At 37.1% G+C, this 21,421-nt stretch overlaps 1 protein-coding gene across 1 annotated transcript in view; it reads left to right on the top strand.

Moving 5' to 3' along the window:
• The window catches only part of SMARCA2 (SWI/SNF related BAF chromatin remodeling complex subunit ATPase 2), a 205,919-nt gene that overhangs the window by 157,545 nt on the left and 26,953 nt on the right, over nucleotides 1–21,421 (top strand). Inside the window, 1 exon segment of the mRNA XM_021001863.2 lies at nucleotides 17,175–17,392. Within this exon segment, the coding sequence (XP_020857522.1) occupies nucleotides 17,175–17,392 (218 nt within the window).

Genomic DNA, 21,421 nt, shown 5'->3' with positions numbered 1-21,421 from the left:
CATTTCAGCACAATTAAACTACCTGTCTACCACCTTTGTGTATATAATATTCCACCCTCCTATTCTCCAGCCTCTGTAATGAAAGGAGGGAATTACTTTTTTTATTAATTCTTGGGGCATCTAGGTGACAGAGTGGATAGAGCACTGGCCCTGGAGTCAGGAGGACCTGAGTTCAAATCCAGTCTCACTCAAGACACTTGACACTAGCTGTATGACTCTGGGCAAGTCACTTAAACCCAATTACCTCACTCCCCCCCCAAAAAAAGCCCTTTTTCTTAATTCTTCTATAGCTTTTCTTAATTTCTTTGGGACCTTTTGTTTTGTTTAATTTTTTGTTTTTTATATTTCTATTTTTAGTGTTGCAGTTTCTATATATATATATATATATATATATATATTATATATAAAATTTCCTTGACTGATTATTCTGCATCTGTTCAATTAATCAGAAAGTATTTATTAAGTGCTTTGTGACAGGCAGTGTAAAAGGGCTGGAGATACAAATATAAAGAATGAAACCATCCCAATTTGGAATGAGAATATATTCTAAAGGGGAAAACAAAAATACATAGAAAAAATATATAGCATAAACATCAATACACATACAAAGCAGTTAAATAGAAAGTAATGTAGAAGTAAGGGCACTAGCAACTGGGGATCTGGGAAGATTTTATACAAAAGACAGTGCCTCAGCTGCATCTTAAAAGAGAGGGACTCTATAAGGTGGAGGGAATGAGGGAGTGTGGGACAGCTAGGTGGCATAGTAGGTAGAGTGCCCAGCCTGGGGTCAGGAAGACTCATTTTCCTGAGTTCAATTCTGGCCTCAGATACTTACTAGCTGTGCAACACTGGGTAAGTCATGTAATCCTGTTTGCCTCAATTTCCTCATCTGTAAAATGAGCTGGAGAAGGAAGTGATAAACTACTCCAGATCTTTGCCAAGAAAACCCCAAATGGAGTCACAAGGAGTCTGACCCAACTGAACAACAATGAGGGAGCACATTAGACGCGTGGGAGTGGGTGGTGGATGGCTAGTGAAGAGACAGTAAAATGAGAGATAGAGGAAGGTTGTATGTGAGGAACAGAGAGAAGGCTAGCTTGGCCAGATTGGAGAGTGTAAGAGAAAGAATAAAGTCTAGTGAAGCTGGAATAGTATATTGAGGACAAGTTGTATAGGGCTTTAAAAGCTGAACAGAGTTTATATTTTATTCAAAAGGTAATAGGAAGCCCCTGGAATTAGTTGAGTAGGAGAGTTACGCAAGTCACATCTGTGCTTAAGGAAAATGACTTTGGCAGCAGTGTGTAGAATGAACTAGAGTAGTCAGAGAATAGAAGCAGGGAGAACAATTAGGAGCTTATTGCAAATATCATGATGAGAGCTGATAAGGGCTTAAACTAAGTTGGTAACTATTGGACTGTAAAGAAGCAGTCAGATGTTAGGGACATTGTGAATATGGTAACAGCAAGATTTGGCAACTGATTATACAGAGTGAGAGAGAATGAGAATTCAAGGATGATGCTGAGATTATGAATCTGGGAGTTTAGAAAGTTGGTAGTGCCTTCCTTAGAAATACAGGCTATTGGGAAAAGAGCAGGGTTTAGGGGGATACCAAAGTTCATTTTTAGATATTTTGCATTTAGGATATTTCTGGGATATTCTGTTTGAATTGTCCAATAGGTAATTGTTGATCTGGGATTAAAGTTCAAGGGAGAAAATTAGGCTGGGTATATAAATCAGGGATCAGCTTCATAGAGATGATGGTTAAACCATGGGATCAATGAGAGAGACACAGAGACAGAGAGAAAGAGACAGAGTAAGAAGGACAAAGAAAGAAGGATCAAGGGAAAGAGAGCAAAGGGAAAGAAGAATCATCAAAGCAATAAGGGCCTGGGAAAGAACCTTAAGCAACATCCATAATTAGGGGCATAAGAAGGAACAGCTGAGAGCACTTTCTGGAAAAGCCAGAATTATGTAAATCTTCCCTTGTTTCTCCTAAGTTTTCATACTCATTTTTTCTTACAGCGTAGTAACATTCTATTAAATTTTTGTGCCACTATTTGGCTAGTCATTCCCCATTTGGTATATTCCTATTTTATTTCTAATTTTTTTACTACCACAGAAAGGGGTTTTATGAATATTTTGGTGGATAAAGGCCCTTTTCTTTCTGTCTTTGACCTCCTTGGCTTCCATATTTGAGAGTGGATTCTCTGGACCAAAGCGTGTGGTTATTTGAGTTACTTTTAAGCTTAACTCCAAATTGCTTTCAGAAAGTCTGGGCCAATTCACAGCTTAACCAATATTTTATTAGTGTGCCTGTGTTCCCATCATGTCATGTTAAAAGAGCTAAAGGAAGGCCTCCATCATCTCAGGTAGATCTTCTGTAGAGTAGATAGCGCAAAATGCTTTAGGTAAAACATTGACGAGAATGGTGTGTGATGAGACAGTGGAGATTGCTTACTATTTGCATAGGTGAAGGAAATGTCCATATTGATGAGATCATGGATAATGTAATAATAATGGTAGTAATATGAGTAGTGACTAAGCCTGTCATTTCATTATTATAGGAAACTTCTGAGTGAGATCACTCTATCAATGCAAGTTGACATCTTCTCTGCCACTTACAGTCTTAGAGATTTGTCTAGAGCTCACCCTAAGTGACATGCAGGATCACATAGCTAGAATGCATATGAGACATACCACTACTACTACTACTACTACCACCACCATCACCTACTACTACTACTACTTACTACTAAGACTACTGCTACTATGACTACTGCTACTACTACTTTATATGTGGATAGTAATTTCAGATATCCAGACATTACATATATTATCTCACTTGGATCAAGGGCTTATTAACCAATCCTATATAAATCAAGACCTTTGATTTCTATCTTGAAGGGTAGGGACTACAAGTTATACTTTTATTTTGGCCCACAACAACAACCAGTACAGTGCTAAAGTTGTAGTAGTTCAATGAATATCTTTGAATGACTAAATCTCTCCAGTTGGATCATGGAATGTTGTGAAATTTCCCCCAATGTTTCAAGGTGAAAGTAATTTTAAATCTCTTCAGTTCTTAAAATAATCATGTTATGTGATAATGGTGCCTCTTGAAGGAAAATAAAAGGCCGCAGAGGAGAGTGTGTGAAATCAAAAAGTTAAGTTGTCAAAATTCCAAAAAGATTGGCTCACTGTTGTAGCCTTTGCCCTATAGCAACGATTTTTAATCTGAGGTTTACAAACTTGTTTTTTTCTTATTTTGATAACTTATAATTTTATTATGATTGATTTCCTTTGTAATCCTGTGCACTTAATTTTGTATTTAAAAACATCAGTTGGTGAAGGGGTACATAGGCCTCATCAGACTGAATGATACAAATTAGTTTAAGAACCTCTACCCTATAAATTCATTAATATGCTTTCCCTGGGTTTTTTGATTTTATGTTTATACTTTCCGCCATTTTATCTTATTACCTGAATCTGGTGATCCTATCCAATTTTATTTCTGTCCTTAGTTATAATCCAAAATACTTATTCTACCCAAGTTTTCCATTCTTTATACTTAAAGAGGCAAATGCATATTTACCTGATAATATCTAGTTTGGAGGAAGAACTAAAAAAAAAAAGATCAAAGTGGTCTTTCTCTATTTTTCTTTTTGAATTTTTCACTTACCTTGCTATGACAGAGCTTTTTGGTACAAGATTTTTTAAATTCAAAGACAGTGAGGTCCTCTGAGTCTAACTTATTAAAAATCACTTTTCTTAAATTCTTAACCCATTCTTTTATAAATATTCTCCTTTTTAATTGGGTCAATAGATTGCCCCAAACACCCAAATATGGCTCATTGGCTATAAAGCCTCTTATCAGAAGAACAGGTTTTATTCTTAGTAGAATTTTAAGAGATATGCATGTTTGTGAATGCATGTGCACATGTAAAGGCATCATCCACAATAGAACTGTAATCCTAATTTTTTGCAAACTGAGGAAACTTTTGTTTTTGATTTTTTTTACTCATTTTTGTCTAAATCTTCTTTTTATATACAAATTTTTCCTACCCTCACACTATATAACCATTACTTCATATTATACTTACAAGTTATATAAAACTTTCTTCCAGGTCTTACCTTTTTACCTTTTCCTAGAGCTGTCCAGCTCTAGGCCTTCATTCTTCCACATCAGTTACAGTAGGAGTAGAAAGAATGCTAGGCCTTGAGTCACAGAGGTCTGAGTTCAAGTCTGTCCTCAGATACTTACTAGGTACTTGACGTAACCTCTGTTTATCTCGGTTTCCTCATCTGTAAAATAGGGATAATAATAGTGTCTACCTCCTAGGGTTGTTGTGAGGATCAAATGGGATAATATTTGTAAAGTGATAAGCATAATGCCTAGTATGTAGTAGACGCTATAATGAATACTAGCTATCATCATTATTATTATTATTATTATTATTATTACAATTATTCCCATGCTATCTTCAAAAAGGTGTCATGTGCAGAATAACGCACACACACACATTCATATACAATGTCCTTCTAGGCCTCAGATCCCTGTCTAAAAAAAAAATATTCATACCCTGGCCATGTCATCCAGGTCCCTGGCATTCTGTTACCTTACAGTCACCCCAGCTTATTGGCCATTCCCATCTAGATCCTCCTTAGACCCCTTTTCCAGTCACCCTGTACTACTTGGCCACTCCTAGATCCCTCCTACGGTCTTTCTGTATATAAGATCCTTCCTGGCCGCCATTAAGGTTCTCAGATTCTTAAAATCTGCCTCCGCTTGCATTAGCGATAAAAATGCTTAGATTCCTTAAGAATCTGGCCAATATGGCAGATTCCTAAAATCTTGCTCACCCCCAATCGATGTTCTAATAAACCTTATCTTTAGCTGAAAAAGATATTCATAGCTATAATTCTCTTATATTTAAAAATGCATGTAAATGTACAACTGGAGGACTGCAAAGGGTAAAGGTTAAAGCCATTTTAATTAAAGCCATGTTAGTCACTCACTATTTTATAATCATTTACATTAGTGCACTCACATTTCCCCCACAGACACCAACTATTGTGTGATTTTTCAGGGTTGAAGGAATCTCCTCAAATTGTATGAAAACATAGAAAATGATCAGATTGATGATAGGGACACCTTCCTAGCACCTATTGCACAAATGGGTCTTCTTTTCAGGGAATCACCTTTGCTTCTAGTTCCCATGCTTCTGAGGAGAAAGCTGAACTCTTGACATTTTATTGTCTGCAGGGAATCTGGGGAGAATTGGAGAGCTTTTCTTTCCTTCACCTTCACTGATCAGTCACAGGGGCTATTCCAACTTCTTAGAATAACTAGTCTCATATTTGTTTGCTAACATTAAAATGAAAGGCAGCATGTGGATTAACTGGTTGCAAATCAGGATGATCTGGGTTCAAGTTCTGGCTTGGAGGTCGTGCGACTCTGGACAGGTTATCTTAACTTTTCAGTCCCCTCTGAGTCTGTATGTGACAGGATATCAGTGTAAATCTAGATTGGTAGAAGTTTCTTCACCTGGAGTTCACTACATCAATGAAATCACAGGTTTAGAAATAACAAAAATAACAACAGCAACAACCATAATAATCTTTTTGTCTAATCGCATTGGTTAGTTTGGTTTTCATTTCAAAAAAATTTTTCTGTGCAGATAACTTATTTATCCAAAATCTCTACAGCTAAAGTAAAATGAAGGTTACATGTTTATATGCTTAATTATTTTAAGAAATTGCAGTTGGGAAAGACCACAGAGGCCATCGGGTCCCATTCATGCCTTCCTCAGTCCCTAGTACAAAAAGATCTCCCCAGTGGTAGCCTCTACCCTTAGCCTGAAGACCTCTAATCAAGGGGAAATGGACTGCTTCTCAAGACAATTCATGCCACAGTTAAATAGTTCCAATTATTAGAAAGTTTTCCCTTGCTTTCAACCAAAATTTTTTCCTTTGCCTCTTCTGCCCATGGCTCAAAGTGCTTTTGTCCATCCCTGTCTTAGATTGTTCAGAGTTGCTATGATATCTTAAATGCTATAAGAAGTTTTACATCTTGGGAGCAGCTAGGTGGCGCAGTGGATAGAGCTTTTGCCTTGGAGTCAAAAGCAAGTTCAAATCCGATCTCAGACACTTGATACTTACTAGCTGTATGATCCAGGGCAAGTCACTTAACCCCAATTGCCTCACCAAAAAAAAGCCAAAAAAAGAAAAAAGAAAAGAAATAAAAAAGAAGTTTTACATCTCACCACTTCAGTCTGAACTTTTAGCCCTAGTTTTAAATTTTATATTTTCTTTTTAAGTCCTATCATAGCAGCAAAAGATGATATCAGAAGTTACCTACTAGAATGATAATGCTAGAGAGTGTTTGGCAATAGAATTTGAACTTTGGAAATAGAAACACCACCCTAAATGTATTATGATTGATTCTGGAGAGAAGAGTAGCAGATAAAACTCATCCCAACACTGAGTATCAGTAGATATTAAACAATGGAGAGGCAGTATTGCTTAGTGGGTAGCGTTTGCCTTAGAGTTAGGATGACATGGGTCGAAGGCCTCCACCACTTGCAAGCTATGTGACTTTAGACAGGCCCCTTAACCTTCAAGTGGTCTCGACAGCTCTCTGAGGCTCTCAGCTGTTAATAGTGGCATGAGTGCATCAATAGAGGAATTTTCTTCTCCTGCACCTTCTCATACGTAGGAAATCACAAGTCCAGATTCTCCCTTTATCTCCTCCCCATACCCTGCCCCAAATAGTAACAATGACCATTACTATGTACTCATCGTTGTTTAGCCATTCCAGGAGGGATTACAAAAGAAATATAAAATGTGTTTCCTTCCATTAGGAGGTTTACAGTCTGTCTGGGAAGGCAAGAACCACAGATTTTTTTTAAAAATGGAGAATGGTAAAAGATACCTTGGGCAAGTCACTTATCCACCAGGGGTGAAGTTTCCTCATTTATAATGATGAAAGGCCTCGAGTAAATGGCTCCTGAGGGTCTCTTCCAGGTCCAGATCTATGATCCCTAGAAAATAATTGAGTATTAAAAAGTTCATTATGGATTTTAAGTGCTAGAGGAGTTCAGATAAAAGAAAGATCCAAATGGACTAAAGTAATTGGAGAAGGATTTGTAAAGGATCTGGACCTCCAGATGGGCTTTTGTGATAGGATTTCCATATGGGAAGAGGAAGGAGGGGGAAGAGCATGACCAAAGGGTACAGAAGTCAGAATACATATGTTTGTGGGACTCTCAGGAGATGTGCCTGACTGTTAGAGGACTTCCATTGAGGAATAGTGGGGAATAAGGCTGGCTAGAGTAAAGTGAACCATTGTTATTTCTAGAGCATGAGATGAAAAGGCTGAAAATAGTATTTGAGGAAAATCAGTTATGGCCAGAACTCTTTGGAAAAACAAAAGACACCTAAAGGTACAATTAGTAATGTCTTTGCTTTGCTGTTATGAATGCAGCAAAGCATCATCATTATATCATCATTATCACTAAATATAGCACTTTAAGGTTTGCAAAGTGCTTTATAAGTATTATCTCATTTGAACCTTGGGAAGTAGGTCCTGTTATTATCTCTGTTTTTTACAGATGAGGAAACTAAGGCAGGTAGCAGCTAAGTGACTTGCACAGGGTGACATAGATAGTAAGTATCTGAGGCCGAATTTGAATCCAGGCCTTCCAGACTCCAAGTTCAGCATTCTATCCATGGTACCATCTTGCTGACGTAGACATGCTAAACGAACAGCCAAGGGGCCTAATGGCTCACGTTCCTACTCCAGAAATAAAATAATTTCCTTCAGATTTGGTAGCAGTCAGGTTTGGTCCCTTAAAGATTTTCTTCACTTGTTTTAATTTTTGGAATAAGATGTTGCTTACTTTTTTGCTTGTCGGACCACGTACATACCAAGGTACACCTTGTTTGTCAGCCTATTTTCCTCTTCAGAGCATCAAACCCCTTTTCCTTTATCTGTCCTATATCTCCAGGGATCTCGGGAAATCTCTATAAGCTTTCTGAATCTTTATATAATCCCCAGCATAGATGACCAGAAAGTGAGGGAACCTCAGGGGATCAGAAGCCTCAGGAATGCCCTAAGTCACATTTCTGTTTTTGCTTGTACTTCAAAACTGGGTACAGGGTGATTTGCCCTTTTACATGACATCAAAATGGCTTAAAGCATGTTTGAAATTATTCACTAATTCTGGTGTTCAGCATATTGACATTAAAATGTGGTCATTATTTCAATGGAATGTTTTGTTTTGAATAGACATAGCCTACATGAAACTAAGCTTGGAATGAGCATTTTTCAGATTCAGTTGTTCAGTCGTATCCAGCTCTTCATGATCCCTTTTTTGGTGGTTTTTTTGGAAAAGATGCTGGACTGGTTTGCATTTTCTTCTCCAGATTATTTCCAAATGAGGAAACTGAGGCCAACAGGGTTAAGTAACTTGCCCAGGGTCACATAGTTAGTGTCTGAGGCCAGATTTGAACTTAGGAAGAGGAGTCTTCCTGATTCCAGGCCCAGTGCTCAATCCACCATCCCCCTTAACTACCTGGTTTTCAGATGTAGTGTTTTTTGTTTTGTTTTGTTTTGGTGGGGAGGGGAGTGGGAAAATAGTGTCCATACATTATTATGATACTCTGGAAGAAACAGGTAAACATCAAATCATGAAAAAGGATTGGATACCTTATGTTATAAATATAAAGCATCACTTTTCTGGCATTCTGGGAAAAGGAAATGTTACACTTGAATTTCCTTTATAACTTTTTTTTAAATTTAACAAAGCTTGAAGGATAAATCCTTTATGCAGAATATATTGAGCATAATTTAACTTTTCCTTGATGACTCCAGAGTATCATATTATGAAAATTAATCATAATACTTTCCTATAATACAGTGGTTTCCTGAGGGACTATTAAGATGTGTAGGGTTGTTTGTCTACCTAGATGGCCTCATAATGCTGTGCCTTCTGAATGCTCTCAGAATTCTTATGTCTAATTTTTATAGTTTTTCTAGCTCCTCCCTCATTGTTAGGCAAATATTTGTCACTGTTGGCTTCAGTTCTCAATTTGCCTGCCTCTTGGTAGTTCTTCCTACTTCCTCCCTACTTCAGCTACTTCTAGATTGCTGCTTATAACCTACAGGGGCTGAGAAAGTAATTAATTAAGCTTGTGGGAATTGCGTGTAAAGCAGAAGTAAATGGATCTCTTTAGGTTCACCCGAAGGTTTTATCGGTGAAGACTAAATTTTAGTTTATAGAATGTATGCTATCTATTCTGATTGAGGGAGATTCTTGTGTGCATCGTGGTTTTCAGCTGTGTTATTGATAGTTGAGGTTGCCAGTGAAGTTAGCTCTGGCTAAATGAAGTAACTATGTTCACCAGCTTGGTGTTCATTATGCTCTCAGATACTTATAGATTGATTTGAGCCTTCTGCCCAAGAAAGATATGAAGTTGAGTGTGCCCAAGGAATAAGAAAATGGTGTATATAACTTTGTATTAAATTATTTTGGGGGTGCGGTGGGCTTGGGAGAAGAGAGGCCTACTGACTTAATACATATTTAAATTTCTAAGGCTAGTAATTCATCAGAAGAACATCCTCAAACCACTGTGTTGTTTGTGCCTGTGATTTTGGATACTTCTCTAATGATGACAATTGTGGTCGCTGTTAACTGGCGATCAATGAGGCTGTTATTATCCTTACATTGCCTATACCCTACTACTCCTTCCCCAAAACCAACATTTTTTTTTAACTAGGGAAAGTATTCCTAATATCAGCGCTTATCTTGGTACAGATGGTTATGGTTTCTTTGAAGTGTCATTATTAAGTGTTTTGACAAAGGGAGAAAAAACCCCCACCAACACCTGGTTTCCTGGCATCTTACCCTGGCTCCAATTTTTCCTTTAAATTCCCTCTTCACATAACTATAAAATGGCAATAACATTTTTGTATATTATAGAAAGGAATGTCAATTTTTGTAAAATAATTTGAAATTTTTTGGTCTTAAAATTGTGTAAATACAAAATTTAATAAAGTTTATTATCCCTTCAGTTATACTGAAGTTTGGATCACAGTTTTTTAAAGATAACATTGATTAGCTCTGTTCTGTAGGACGGAAAGCCAAGAAAGTAGCTATTATTAAATGGTTTAATGTACATTTATTGAATACTTACTGTGTGCAGAGCATTGTGCTAGATATTTGGTGAGCTACAGTTTTGATAAGACAAGACCAATATTTCTGCCTTCATTTGAACTTACATTCATTACATTACAGGAGAGGAATATATGTTGTACAAAGTAATAGGTGATAAATATAGAAAAGAGGTGTAGAAAAAGTCTTATGAGGCTCCAGGAAGAAAAAATGATATTAAGGAGGTATGAAGGAAAGCTTCCTGGAGGAGGTGGCATGTTGTCCAATAATATTTAGAGTAGCTATAGAAGTATATGTTTTTATTATAAATATTTTATTTATATTTATATATATTCTATAAACTAAATATATGATTATTATAAATGAATAAAATTATTATATTTTTATATATTATATTATATTTTTTATATTATATTATAAAGCTTTTATTTCCTGTATACTAAAATTCATTACTCAGATCCAGTGGCTTTCTTTTCATGAATACTACATGTATTGGTAGCAGCACTATAGTCACTAGATTTTTAATAAATTTGTATGTATATTTTGTATATTGCTTATTTTCTTTTAAGAGTGCTTTATGGAAGAGTCTGAAGTCATTAATTGGACAAGACTAAACCTGCTCCCTGTTGTACTGCTACCATAGTTCTCTGAGGAAAACTTGCCCTATATCACTTAGTTCTATGTGTTGTGTGTTGATGTGGTGGGAACAGGTATGAACATGCAGTCCTATTTTACACCTTAATTTCAGGAATGTTGATTTTCTCCTTGCAAAGGAGCAAGGTTTTACATTAGGAAGAAAGCTAGGAGAACAAAAGGTGTCCCAGTTAGGCTCAGTGTTTCCATGTGATTTGTTTTTCACTTGGAGGGCATAGATGCATAGGCGAGATGACCCCATTGAGGGTTGGGTCACCCCAACCCACACACACTTTCCCCAAAACTGGCAAATGCATTCCTCCAGTCACACTGCATCAGCTAGCAGCAACTTCTGTTGGGGCTTTGCTTCAGCCACTGTGGAGATAGAGACACTGGGGCGCAGGGTGTTTGGGGGGGAAAGAATTTGGGACAGTTAAGAATGTCAGATGTCCCATTTCCTTCTCAAGAAATTCTCCTTGTTAGGAATTTTTAGAATCTCTTTGGAAGTGTCTTCAAATGCCCCCACTGTGTGATGGCTGCCACTGCTCTGACCAATTTGAAGAGTCTAGAGTACAACTGAAGGTGTTTGGGGGAGAGGGGAGTAGGTTGTATAAGGTCCCTGTTCTCTTCTCTCCTTTGTTGCTTTTTTCTGGCAAATGAATCATGTCCATCTGTGTAATTGTGTGAGATCCTGGGCTCATTGAGTTCAATTGAACAGACACTTATTAGGCAACTAATACAGGTGACACACTGCCTTAGGGGCTGAGGCTGCAGAGCTGAAAACATAATGATAACCAGCGTGTGTAGAATGCTTTAAGTTCAAAGTGCCTATAATCTCTCATTTCATCCTCACAACAACCCTGTGAGGTACGTACTATTATGATTTTACATATTAGGAAATTGAGGCAGGCGGTGGTTAAGTGACTTTACCAGGGTCATACAAGTGTCTGAGGTCATACTTGAATTCAGGTCTTCCTTCCTGACTCCAGGTCCAACACATCTAGCTGCCTCAGCTGACACGATCTCAGGGTTCAAAGGGTGTACGATCCAGTATGGTGCAGAGAGGTATGAGAAATGGAAAAGGAAGGAACACATCTGGAAGGATCAGGGAAGGCTTCATGGAGAAGGGGATAAAAGATCTGGGGCTTTAAGGGAAAAAAAATCATCTAAATATGCTCAGGTGTGGAGGAAGATCATTCTAATCAACAAACATTTATTAAGCTCCTGTTCTGCTATTCAATCATTTCAGTCACGTCCAACTCTTCATGACACCATTTGGGGTTTTCTTGACAAAGATACTGCAGTGTTTTGCTATTTCTGTCTCCAGCTCATTTAACAGATGAGGAAACTGAGGCAAACAAGGTTAAGTGACTTGCCCAGGGTCACACAGTTAGTAAGTGTCTGAGGCCAGATTTGAATTCATGAAGATGAGTCTTCCTGCTTCCAAGCCCAGTGCTCTATCCACTGCACCACCTGGCTGCCCTTACTAGTTCTTACTGCATTATGCTAAACACTATGCTAAGCATCGGGGTATATTAAAAAAAAGGGGGGGGGCAAAGGACAGTCCCTGCCCTAAAGGATCTTACAATCCAATGGAGAAGACAGCATGCAAACAAATACATGCAAAACAAGCTATGTATACAACAAATAGGAAATAATTAACAGAAGGAAAGCACTGAGATTAAGAGGGGCTAGGGAAGACTTCCTGTAGAAGACAAGATTTTAGTTGAGACTTAAAGGAAGCTAGGGATGTCAGGAGTCAGATTGGAGGAGGTTGAGCATCCAGGGCCAGAGAAAATGCCTGTAGCCAAGCGATGGAATATCTTATTTGAGAACAAGCCAGGAGGCCAATGTCTTGGGATCAAAGATCCCCAGATGTGTTGGGAAGGAGGGCTTAAGAACTAGAAAGGTGGGAATGAGACAGGTCATGAAAGACTTTGATGCCCAAAAGAGCTTTTTGTATTTGATCCTGGAGGTGATGGAAAGCCACTGGAGTTTATTGAGTAGGGGGATGACAAAGTCGGACCTGTGCTTTAAGGAAAATCACTTCAGTGGCTGAATGGAGGATTAATTGGAGAGAATTGGCAGACAGACCCACCAGCTGGCTGTCTCAATGGTCCAGGCATGAGGTGATGAGGGTCTGCCCTAGAGTGCTGGCAGAGTACCAGAGGAGAGAAGGGGGCATATTAGAGAGGTGTTGCAAGGTGAAATCAACTGGTCTTGGATGCAATTAATTTATGTTGTGGAGGGGAGCGATAGTGAGGAATCCAAGATGGACTCCTAGGTGGTGAGCCTGAGGGACTAGGAGGATGGTGTTGTCCTGGACAGTAACAGGGAAGGGGGCGGGGTGGCAGGGGAGTATTTAGGAGGAAAAGAGAACAAGTTCTGGACATACTGAGTGTGAGATGTCTGAAGGACAGTTGCAGATGTGAGAGTGGAAGTCAGCAGATAGGCTGGGGCAGGACAGGTAGATTTGAGAATCATCAGCAGAGACACTCATTTGGGGGTCGTACACAGCCAAATTCACAAAGCCAGGAGCAACAAGCATAATATGTCCTCTGTACTGATGTGTTGTGGGCATAATGTTCATGAAAAGGCTTTCCATGTTAAAATGAAAAAGATATACACTGTTATTGTGTAAAAAAGGAGGCTTGATTCAACTCACAGACTCTGGTGCCATCAGGTGCTTTCTATCGTGGTTTCGCTTTCTTAAAATATTTCATCTGAACAGATCATTTTTTATGATACTTTTCTTCCCTTTTGTCAGTGGAATTTGCTGCTGGCCCCTGCTAGCTAAGGCTGGCTCTGAGCCAGTTTGAGGTCCTATTAACATGTTCTTGCACAACCTATGCCATAAAAATGCCTTCTTTCCATAAAAAAGGTTGCCATCCAGTGGTGGAAAGAGAAATACCCACTTTTCGTTCAGGGAAATGCAAGCCGAAGTATACAGTTAACTATTTGAACTTGGCTGAAGTTAGTATCACCATCTGGGCTTTCAGTATAAAGCCCCAAGCAGAATGAGTACGGTGTGCCTTTAAGAAAACAGATGCCTCACGAAACTTAGCTATAGTTGTAGATCTCTGTTTCAGTAGGGAAGGAAAGTGTTAATTTCTTATTTGTACACTTTTTTTTCCCCCTGACTTCCTTCCTATTCACTTCATTAAGTCTAGAGGCAGTTCAGCATGGGAGACGTCTGTATGTTGAATTAGGGCTCTCGCACTGTTGCGCCAGACGTCACCAGTCGGAAACTGGGGGTTTGCTTCTGTGATTTATTTCATTATTGTGCTGGTTAAAGGTTTGGAAGGGAATTCTTTTTGTGTGGTACTTTAGCTTTGTATAGCAAATTTTTTTTGGCTTTGGTTTTTTGTTTTGTTTTTCTTTTTCAGTTGGTTTTTTTTTAGTTTTAATTTTTTTTTTTACCCCTTAGCACAGAGTTCAGTCAGTTGAACCAGCTTGATAAATCAACTTAAAAAACAACGACAGTTTATAACCTCCAAATGATCATTTGGCTTACATGCAGAAGTGATCTTACTGAACTTTATAAGTGAAAAAAGCATTAGGGTATATTTAGGAAATTTATTTACACTAGGAAAAGACCATTAGAAATCAGTGAACATTAAGCCCTGCAGTATGAATGTTTGGGGGCTTTGGGGAGGAGGGAAGATGTCTTATGGTTCTCTGCATTCCTGCATACAACCTTAAGTGGAGGAGTGGTCAGTACTTTTGAGTATAATTCCATGCAATTCTAAATCTGAAATTTAAAATTAATATGCACGGCTTAGTATGTACCTTAAAGACTTTCACTAATCTGTTGCCAGTTTAATTTATTTTCACTTATCAACTACTCATAGATTTAGAGACTCAAAATAGCAAACACCTTAAGCTTAGGCTGTGCTCCTTTGTCTAAAAAACTGAGGAGTGAAAAAAGAAAACCCTTTTTAGGACCCTCCTCCCTTTCACCCTACAACTCACTTAAGGGGAGGGGGGAAAAAGATAATTTTGTACAGGATGAAAATGAAAGTGAAGTGTAACAATTAAGAATTTTTAAAGAAAAAAATGGTGCTAAATAATTGGGTTTTAATAAATACACATTGTTTTCCTTAAGTACATTAAAATGAAAATATTTTCCTTTTGTCCTTTTTTTCTATTTTAAAAATCATTTTAAATGCTTCAAGTCCTATGCATCCTATTCAGAAAACAAAACAGTTATGTACAATAAGTAAAATAGGTTTTAAAACACAAAAATTACATACCTTGTTTTTATTTTTTTAAATAAAATTAGATATTAAATTGTTTGATGTTGATATAATTAGTAAAATGCTAGCAGTAATCAGAAACCACCTGAGCTAATAGCCATCTAATTCTGCTGCCTGGAATAATAAGGGGAAAATATGATAAGTAGTTGTCAATATTAAAGCAGGCTGGAGGAAGGAGGCTTCGGGCCTTGTAGTAGGGAGAATGAAACAGCAGATTTGAGTATCCACAATCCTTTCAGTATTAAATTTTCAGTAAAATAAAATTACTTGTATATGAAAACATAGCCTTTCCCCAGCTCTCTTTTTTTTCCTGATCAGCTGATGAAGAGACTAGCAGCTCGCTGCTTTGCTGGCTTGTTAATTTTATCCCCACTAACTGTGATTTCCGATAGCCGGCCTGCTGATAGTGGTAAGGTAAATATCTTTTTTCATTGCCGTCTTGAAGATTCAGTAGAGCTACATCCCAGGCATGTGTAGGTGTGTGACACATCAAAAGCCGGTGTTCTCCGTCCGGATTTCTGTGTACAACTGGGTGCTTATGGAGAGCAAATAACATTAACTGTTGACAGCCTTGCATGCTGTATTTATTATTAGCATTTTCAGCTTCCAAGATTTGCGGACCAGTTTCTTTTTCTTCATCTTCGCTAGCTGCAATGTGTATTACTGTATAGTGGATGTCCTGTTTTAGCCAAATGAATACTAATGAAATTATGTGCAGATTTTTTTTTCTTCCTTTTTCCTCCTAACTCATCAGATCTCGAGGCTCCTTCATAGTGGTTATCTGAGCACTGTGGAAGCGTGATGGAAATTGTCTTTTGATTATTAAGGCCTAGTCTCAGACTGTCCCTCAGGATTCTGTGTTCATGTTTGTTCTATGGATTTGCACATCGGAGGATGCATAGGAAACAGATTTTGAAATCCCCCTGGCATTTTTAACATGCCAGGTTGCTTTGTGTTTTGCACCAGGTTTTCTTCACAAAACCCTTTTTTTTTTTAGTAGACATTGTACATAAGTGAAAGAAATGATGTCTGAGCTGTAATCACTCTTTATATTGATTGTTATACTCACATGATCATAAATATTAGCCATGTTTGGTGCTGTGGAGAAATGAAGGTAATTGCCTTATGATTAGAGCTCTTTCAGTTTCGAGAAAGGATTGATTATCATTTGCATACTCAAGGCAATATTGGGAGGCAGGAGGAACAAATAACAACATCAGTTATGTTTCAAGAAAGCATTAATCTTAAAATCTGATTTAAAGATTTATTTAATTTTTTTCCTTGTGTGGTCAAATTTTCTGTTTTTTGCATGTTTTATTTTCCTATTTTTTTCTTTCTTATTTTTTAAGTTTTGTAATTTACCCAGAAAGAAAGTTTAACTTCTGTATTTGTCACATGGATCTTTTAGCCATTTGTGAACAGGTTTCTTTTATACCTGGTTGTTTTTTGTAGCTATTTTATTATCCCTCTGCATTAGAGCTGCTGGCTGTGTTTAAGGCAAACGTTTGCAGGTAATTTGGAGAAAGTGTTTTTTGTTTGTGGCGGTGTGTGTGCTTTAAGTGCATTTGTAAGGAAATGTGGCTTTGTAATTCCTTCTGGTCTTATTTATGGTGCAGAAATTACAAAATTTAGACAGAATTTTGATTTGTTTTATTTTATGAATCAAGAATAAATTAATAGAAAACCAAAAAGAAAAAAGGTTGAATTTTGTGTCTGATTGATTGAAGATGTAGTCACAGGAATTTTTCCACCTGCTTGTAATAATGGGACACCAAGTTCTGCTCCTTACTTTTGTTTGGATTAATTTCATTTGGATTCAGTTGTATTTAAGCAGATAATGTTTAGAGTTGTGCCTTTTTTTTTCTTTATAAAACTTACTCATATTTCCTATTAGAGCTGTATAGGCCTTTAGGTTGTTTTGATGAAGCCAAAGTAGGTTTGAGATGTGTCTATCCAATATGGTGGTAATGTTTTACTTATGTCCAATGATTACTGTCAATTTTTAGTTTTCTTTAGTATTTAAATTTTATTCATTCTGACCATTCAAATTTCTTTTTTTTTTTAATTGTACTGATTTCTGCCCCCCCCCCCTTTTTACACCTATGGATGATAGGCAATTGAAGACGGTAATCTGGAAGAAATGGAAGAGGAAGTTCGGCTCAAGAAACGAAAAAGACGAAGAAATGTGGAGAAGGAGCCTGGGAAGGAAGATGTGGAAAAAGCTAAAAAGAGAAGAGGCCGACCTCCAGCTGAGAAATTGTCGCCAAATCCCCCCAAACTGACAAAGCAGATGAATGCCATTATTGACACTGTAATAAACTACAAGGATAGGTGAGATTTTGCTGCTTTACTTTCATTGACTTATTTTTTAATTCTAATTATCCACTACTATATAAATATACTTAATTGAATGCTTGAGTTCTGAAATTTCATTTGTTGTGTGTGTCATGCCATATTGTAGTTTCCAAAATTTCTAATGTATAAAATATTGTCATAATTTCTAAGATTTTGGAGGGATATTTAGGCAGAAAATGTTTTGATCTGTTCAATAACATTCTGGAATGGAAAAAATATTGGATTTGGAGTCAGAGGATTTGAGTTTGAATTAGTGTTGTTATCAATGGGCTCTTGAAAATGTCACTTTACCACTTTAAGCCTCAGTTTTGGCATTTCTGAAATGTAGGGACAGAATCAATCATTCAGTCAATATTTATTAATCACTTACTATGTGTCAGGCACTGTGCTAATCTCTGGGGATACAAAAAGAAACAAAAGACAGTTTCTGCCCTCAAGGACTAGATAAAATCGTCCCATCCCTTAATGTAGCATCCTTAGTTTTTCTCACATAAGAATACTTTTCTAAATTAAACAGATGCTTTACAGAAAAGATATTTTTTACCACCCAAGTTCCATGACTTAATAATAGAAGTCTCTTTCAAAACCATTCCCTCCCTATCCCCTAACATATCAGTGTTGCAAGAGTACAGGACTGGAGCTGGTGTTTTCTTAGAATAGATATTACTCTAGAGTCTTTGTTACTTCAACAGATATGATTTTTTTAGCCTAGAAAATCCAGCTATGGCTTTGAGAAATGCGTGACAACAGGCACTTATTAGTCAACAAACATTTATTAAGTACCATAAACCAGGCGCTGTCTTAAGCCTTATGATTACAAAGAAATGCAACAGCATAGTTTATGAGTTTAAAATTGAAGCCATCTTCTTGGAGAAATGTGCCAACTTAAAGGTATTAGGTATACCATAAAGAAAGAATATCCTCAATGGCTGAACTTGTAACAAACATTTTTCTACCTGTTCCTGCTGTTTTACTTTCATTTTGGAGTGTTCTGTCAAGGCCTATTCTGCTCTTCCCTAATCTAATTTACCTTCTGTGAAGTTATCTCTATGAGATATTCCAAATTTTTTAGTGCAGTTTTGAGTTTTCTTAGCTTAAGATTGCACCAAATCTTTTTGGGACACCCTGTATTTCCTTCCTATGTGTGTCATATTAATTTTGCCTTAGGAATCCTCTGGGAAGTGCTGTACTCTCTTTATAGTTTACATTTCACTTTAAAAACCTTATAATTGCAACATTTAATCATGCTTGTCAAAGATTCTTTACAGACTATATTTTTTAAAACAATAGACAATGAGTTCCTAAACCAACAAAACCTCTCTTTTGAGGTCTGTCTGGTTTCTGGAGAGCTAAAGTAGTAGAACTATGTTGGGGTTGGTCTGTTGTATTGTCTTTTGTTAATCATGTAACTGATGTTCGACTGAAACATGCCATAGTCTTTCACTTTAAAGAATTGCCAGAATTAAAAATTTATTAAAATGTGATATCATTACCATTTTACAAAGTTCTAAATAGTGTGGTCAGAAAAATTTTGTATTTTCCACTTTGATTGCATTGTACAGACGTGAAAAGTTTAGTGACTGATTACTCAAGACAGAATTAAGCAGACATTTTTGTTTCTTATTGTAGCTATGTTGACTGCTAAAATAGGGGTGGGAGAGAGAAAAAAAAACCTATAATGATACCTTGTTCTATCTAGCTGAGATACCTTCTGATCCTGACAGGCTGGTTCAGTGATTCAGATTGCATTTTCAAAAAGATTGATGACCATAATTTAAAAGAAAACAAAAACTTTTAAAATTGGTTGTAAGTATACATTACTATATTTATGACTATTATTTATCATGTATTACTTATTCCAGTTATTAGTTTAGCTTTTGTAAAATGCCCTGCACTTAAAGACAATGATGTGCTTGGACACTCAGCTGTGCACGTGGTATTTATCGAGGTAGTAGTGTGCAGTCTTGGAAAGAATATTGCCTTATTTGGAGTCAAAGAATCAAAGTTCAGTTCCTTCACTACTTGTGTAACCTTGAGTAGTTCACCTAACCTCCATTGGCTTCACTCTCCTCATCTATCAATTGAGAGATTTTTGACCAGATGATCTCTAAAAACTCTTTGAAATCTAGTTGTACCTACTTGAGTTTGTGTTGTGAAAATAGGAAGGGAGAGGTGTATATTGTGCCAGAGAGCAGTATTTACTAGTCGAATATGTACGCTTCTTTGGAAATACCTATCCCATCCTTATTCTTATGCCTGCCTATTCCTTGAGAATGGTCAGGACCAACAATCTAGTTGGATTATATTGGTAATTTGACCAGCCTCAGGTATGAAACAACACCAGGGTTGATGATGATCATAATGATGACGAGAATGACAATAACTGTTTCCCAGAATGTCGCCCTTTCTGCTTTTCTGCTTTCTGTGTTGCTTTTCGTAGGAGCAGGGAATAGTTACTTCTTTGATCATATTTGTTTAGGTGACTGACTAGTTCACGTTAATTTCATGCAGAGTCTAGAACAAGTTTCATACTGAAAGGCTGAGAATGGTTCTTTTCTTTTTTCACTTAATACTATTTTATTTTTTCCCTTTACATGTAAAGACAGATTTCAATATTCATTTTTGTAAGATTTTGAATTCCAAATTTTTCTCCCTTTCTTCTCTACCCCCTTCCCAAGATAGCAAGCAATATGACAAAGGTTATACATGTACAATCATGTTAAACATTTCTATATTAGTCATGTTGTGAAAGAAGAATCAGAACAAAAAGGGAAATCCACAAGAAAGAAAAAAAAACAAAAAGAAAAGTAAAGAGTGTGTTTCAATATGCCTTCAGACTCCATAGTTCTTTCTCTTGGTGTGGATAGCATTTTCCATCATGAGTCTTTTCAAATTGTCTTGGATCATTGTATTACCGAGAAGAGATAAGTCTATCATGGTTGATCATCGCACAGTGTTGCTGTGACTGTGTACAATGTTCTCCTGGTTCTGCTCATTTCACTCAGCATCAGTCCATACAAGTCTTTCCAGGTTTTTCTGAAGTCATCCTGCTCATCATTTTTTATAGCACAGTAGTATCCCATTACATTCACATACCACAACTTGTTCAGCCATTTTTCATTTGGGAAATGACTTGTATTCTTATAAATTTGATTCTGTTCTCTATGTATTTGAGAAATGAAGCCTTTATCAGAAACACTGGCTATAAAAATTGTTCCCCAGCTTTCTGCTTTCCTTCTAGCCAAGAATGGCTCTTAAAGAAAAAAGGGAGTCAAAATTGTGACCATTAAAATGACAAAATTGTATCTAGGTATATACTTCCCCTGTCTTCTGAAAGAGTCCAAAAAGGAACTCTCTAAAACCCCACTCCCAAGTAGAAGTAATTTCATACTGTAATGGTGCCCTGGATCCACATGAATCTGTTTAATGTGGTCGTTTCCTCCTTCACTCCCATAGTTTAGGAACCTAGCTAGCCAAGTACACGAGTATTGAAGCCAGCCACTTTGAGAAATGGGCCAATACAAAGGTATTAGGTGTATTGTAAAGAGAAGGAAAAAAAATCCAAAATTGCTGAGCATGTGGATAGAGTGTATTTTTTCTACCTGTTCCAACTTTTCTATTCTACTTTTATTTTAGAGTTCCCTGCCAAGATCTATTCTACTCTTCCATATTTTCATGAACCTTTGGTGGAATGTGTGTCTATATTTCCCCCTTTATGTGTCATGTTTAGTTTGCCTTAGGAATCCTCTGGGAAGGGACTTACTCTATTTATATTTTGCATTTCACTTTACCAAGTTGGTACCCAAGTAGGAGGTACTCAAATTAGGAGGGCTTTAATTAGATAGAATTGTCAGCAGATCCTATTTTTTGGGGTTGATCTTAGACAAAATATTCTGAGAAATGCAGTTGTCATGGAGTTGAAGGTTTTGTACTGTTAGAGACTCACTAACATAGTAACTCTTCCTACCTGTGTGACTGATACTGCTTGTAATCACTCCCACTTCT

The sequence above is a fragment of the Phascolarctos cinereus genome, unplaced genomic scaffold, assembly GCF_003287225.1.
Source record: "Phascolarctos cinereus isolate Bilbo 61053 unplaced genomic scaffold, phaCin_HiC Scaffold_4;HRSCAF=312, whole genome shotgun sequence".
NCBI lineage: Eukaryota > Metazoa > Chordata > Mammalia > Diprotodontia > Phascolarctidae > Phascolarctos > Phascolarctos cinereus.
Note: the sequence above shows the minus strand (reverse complement) of the source record. Positions and strands in the feature narration are given on the sequence as shown.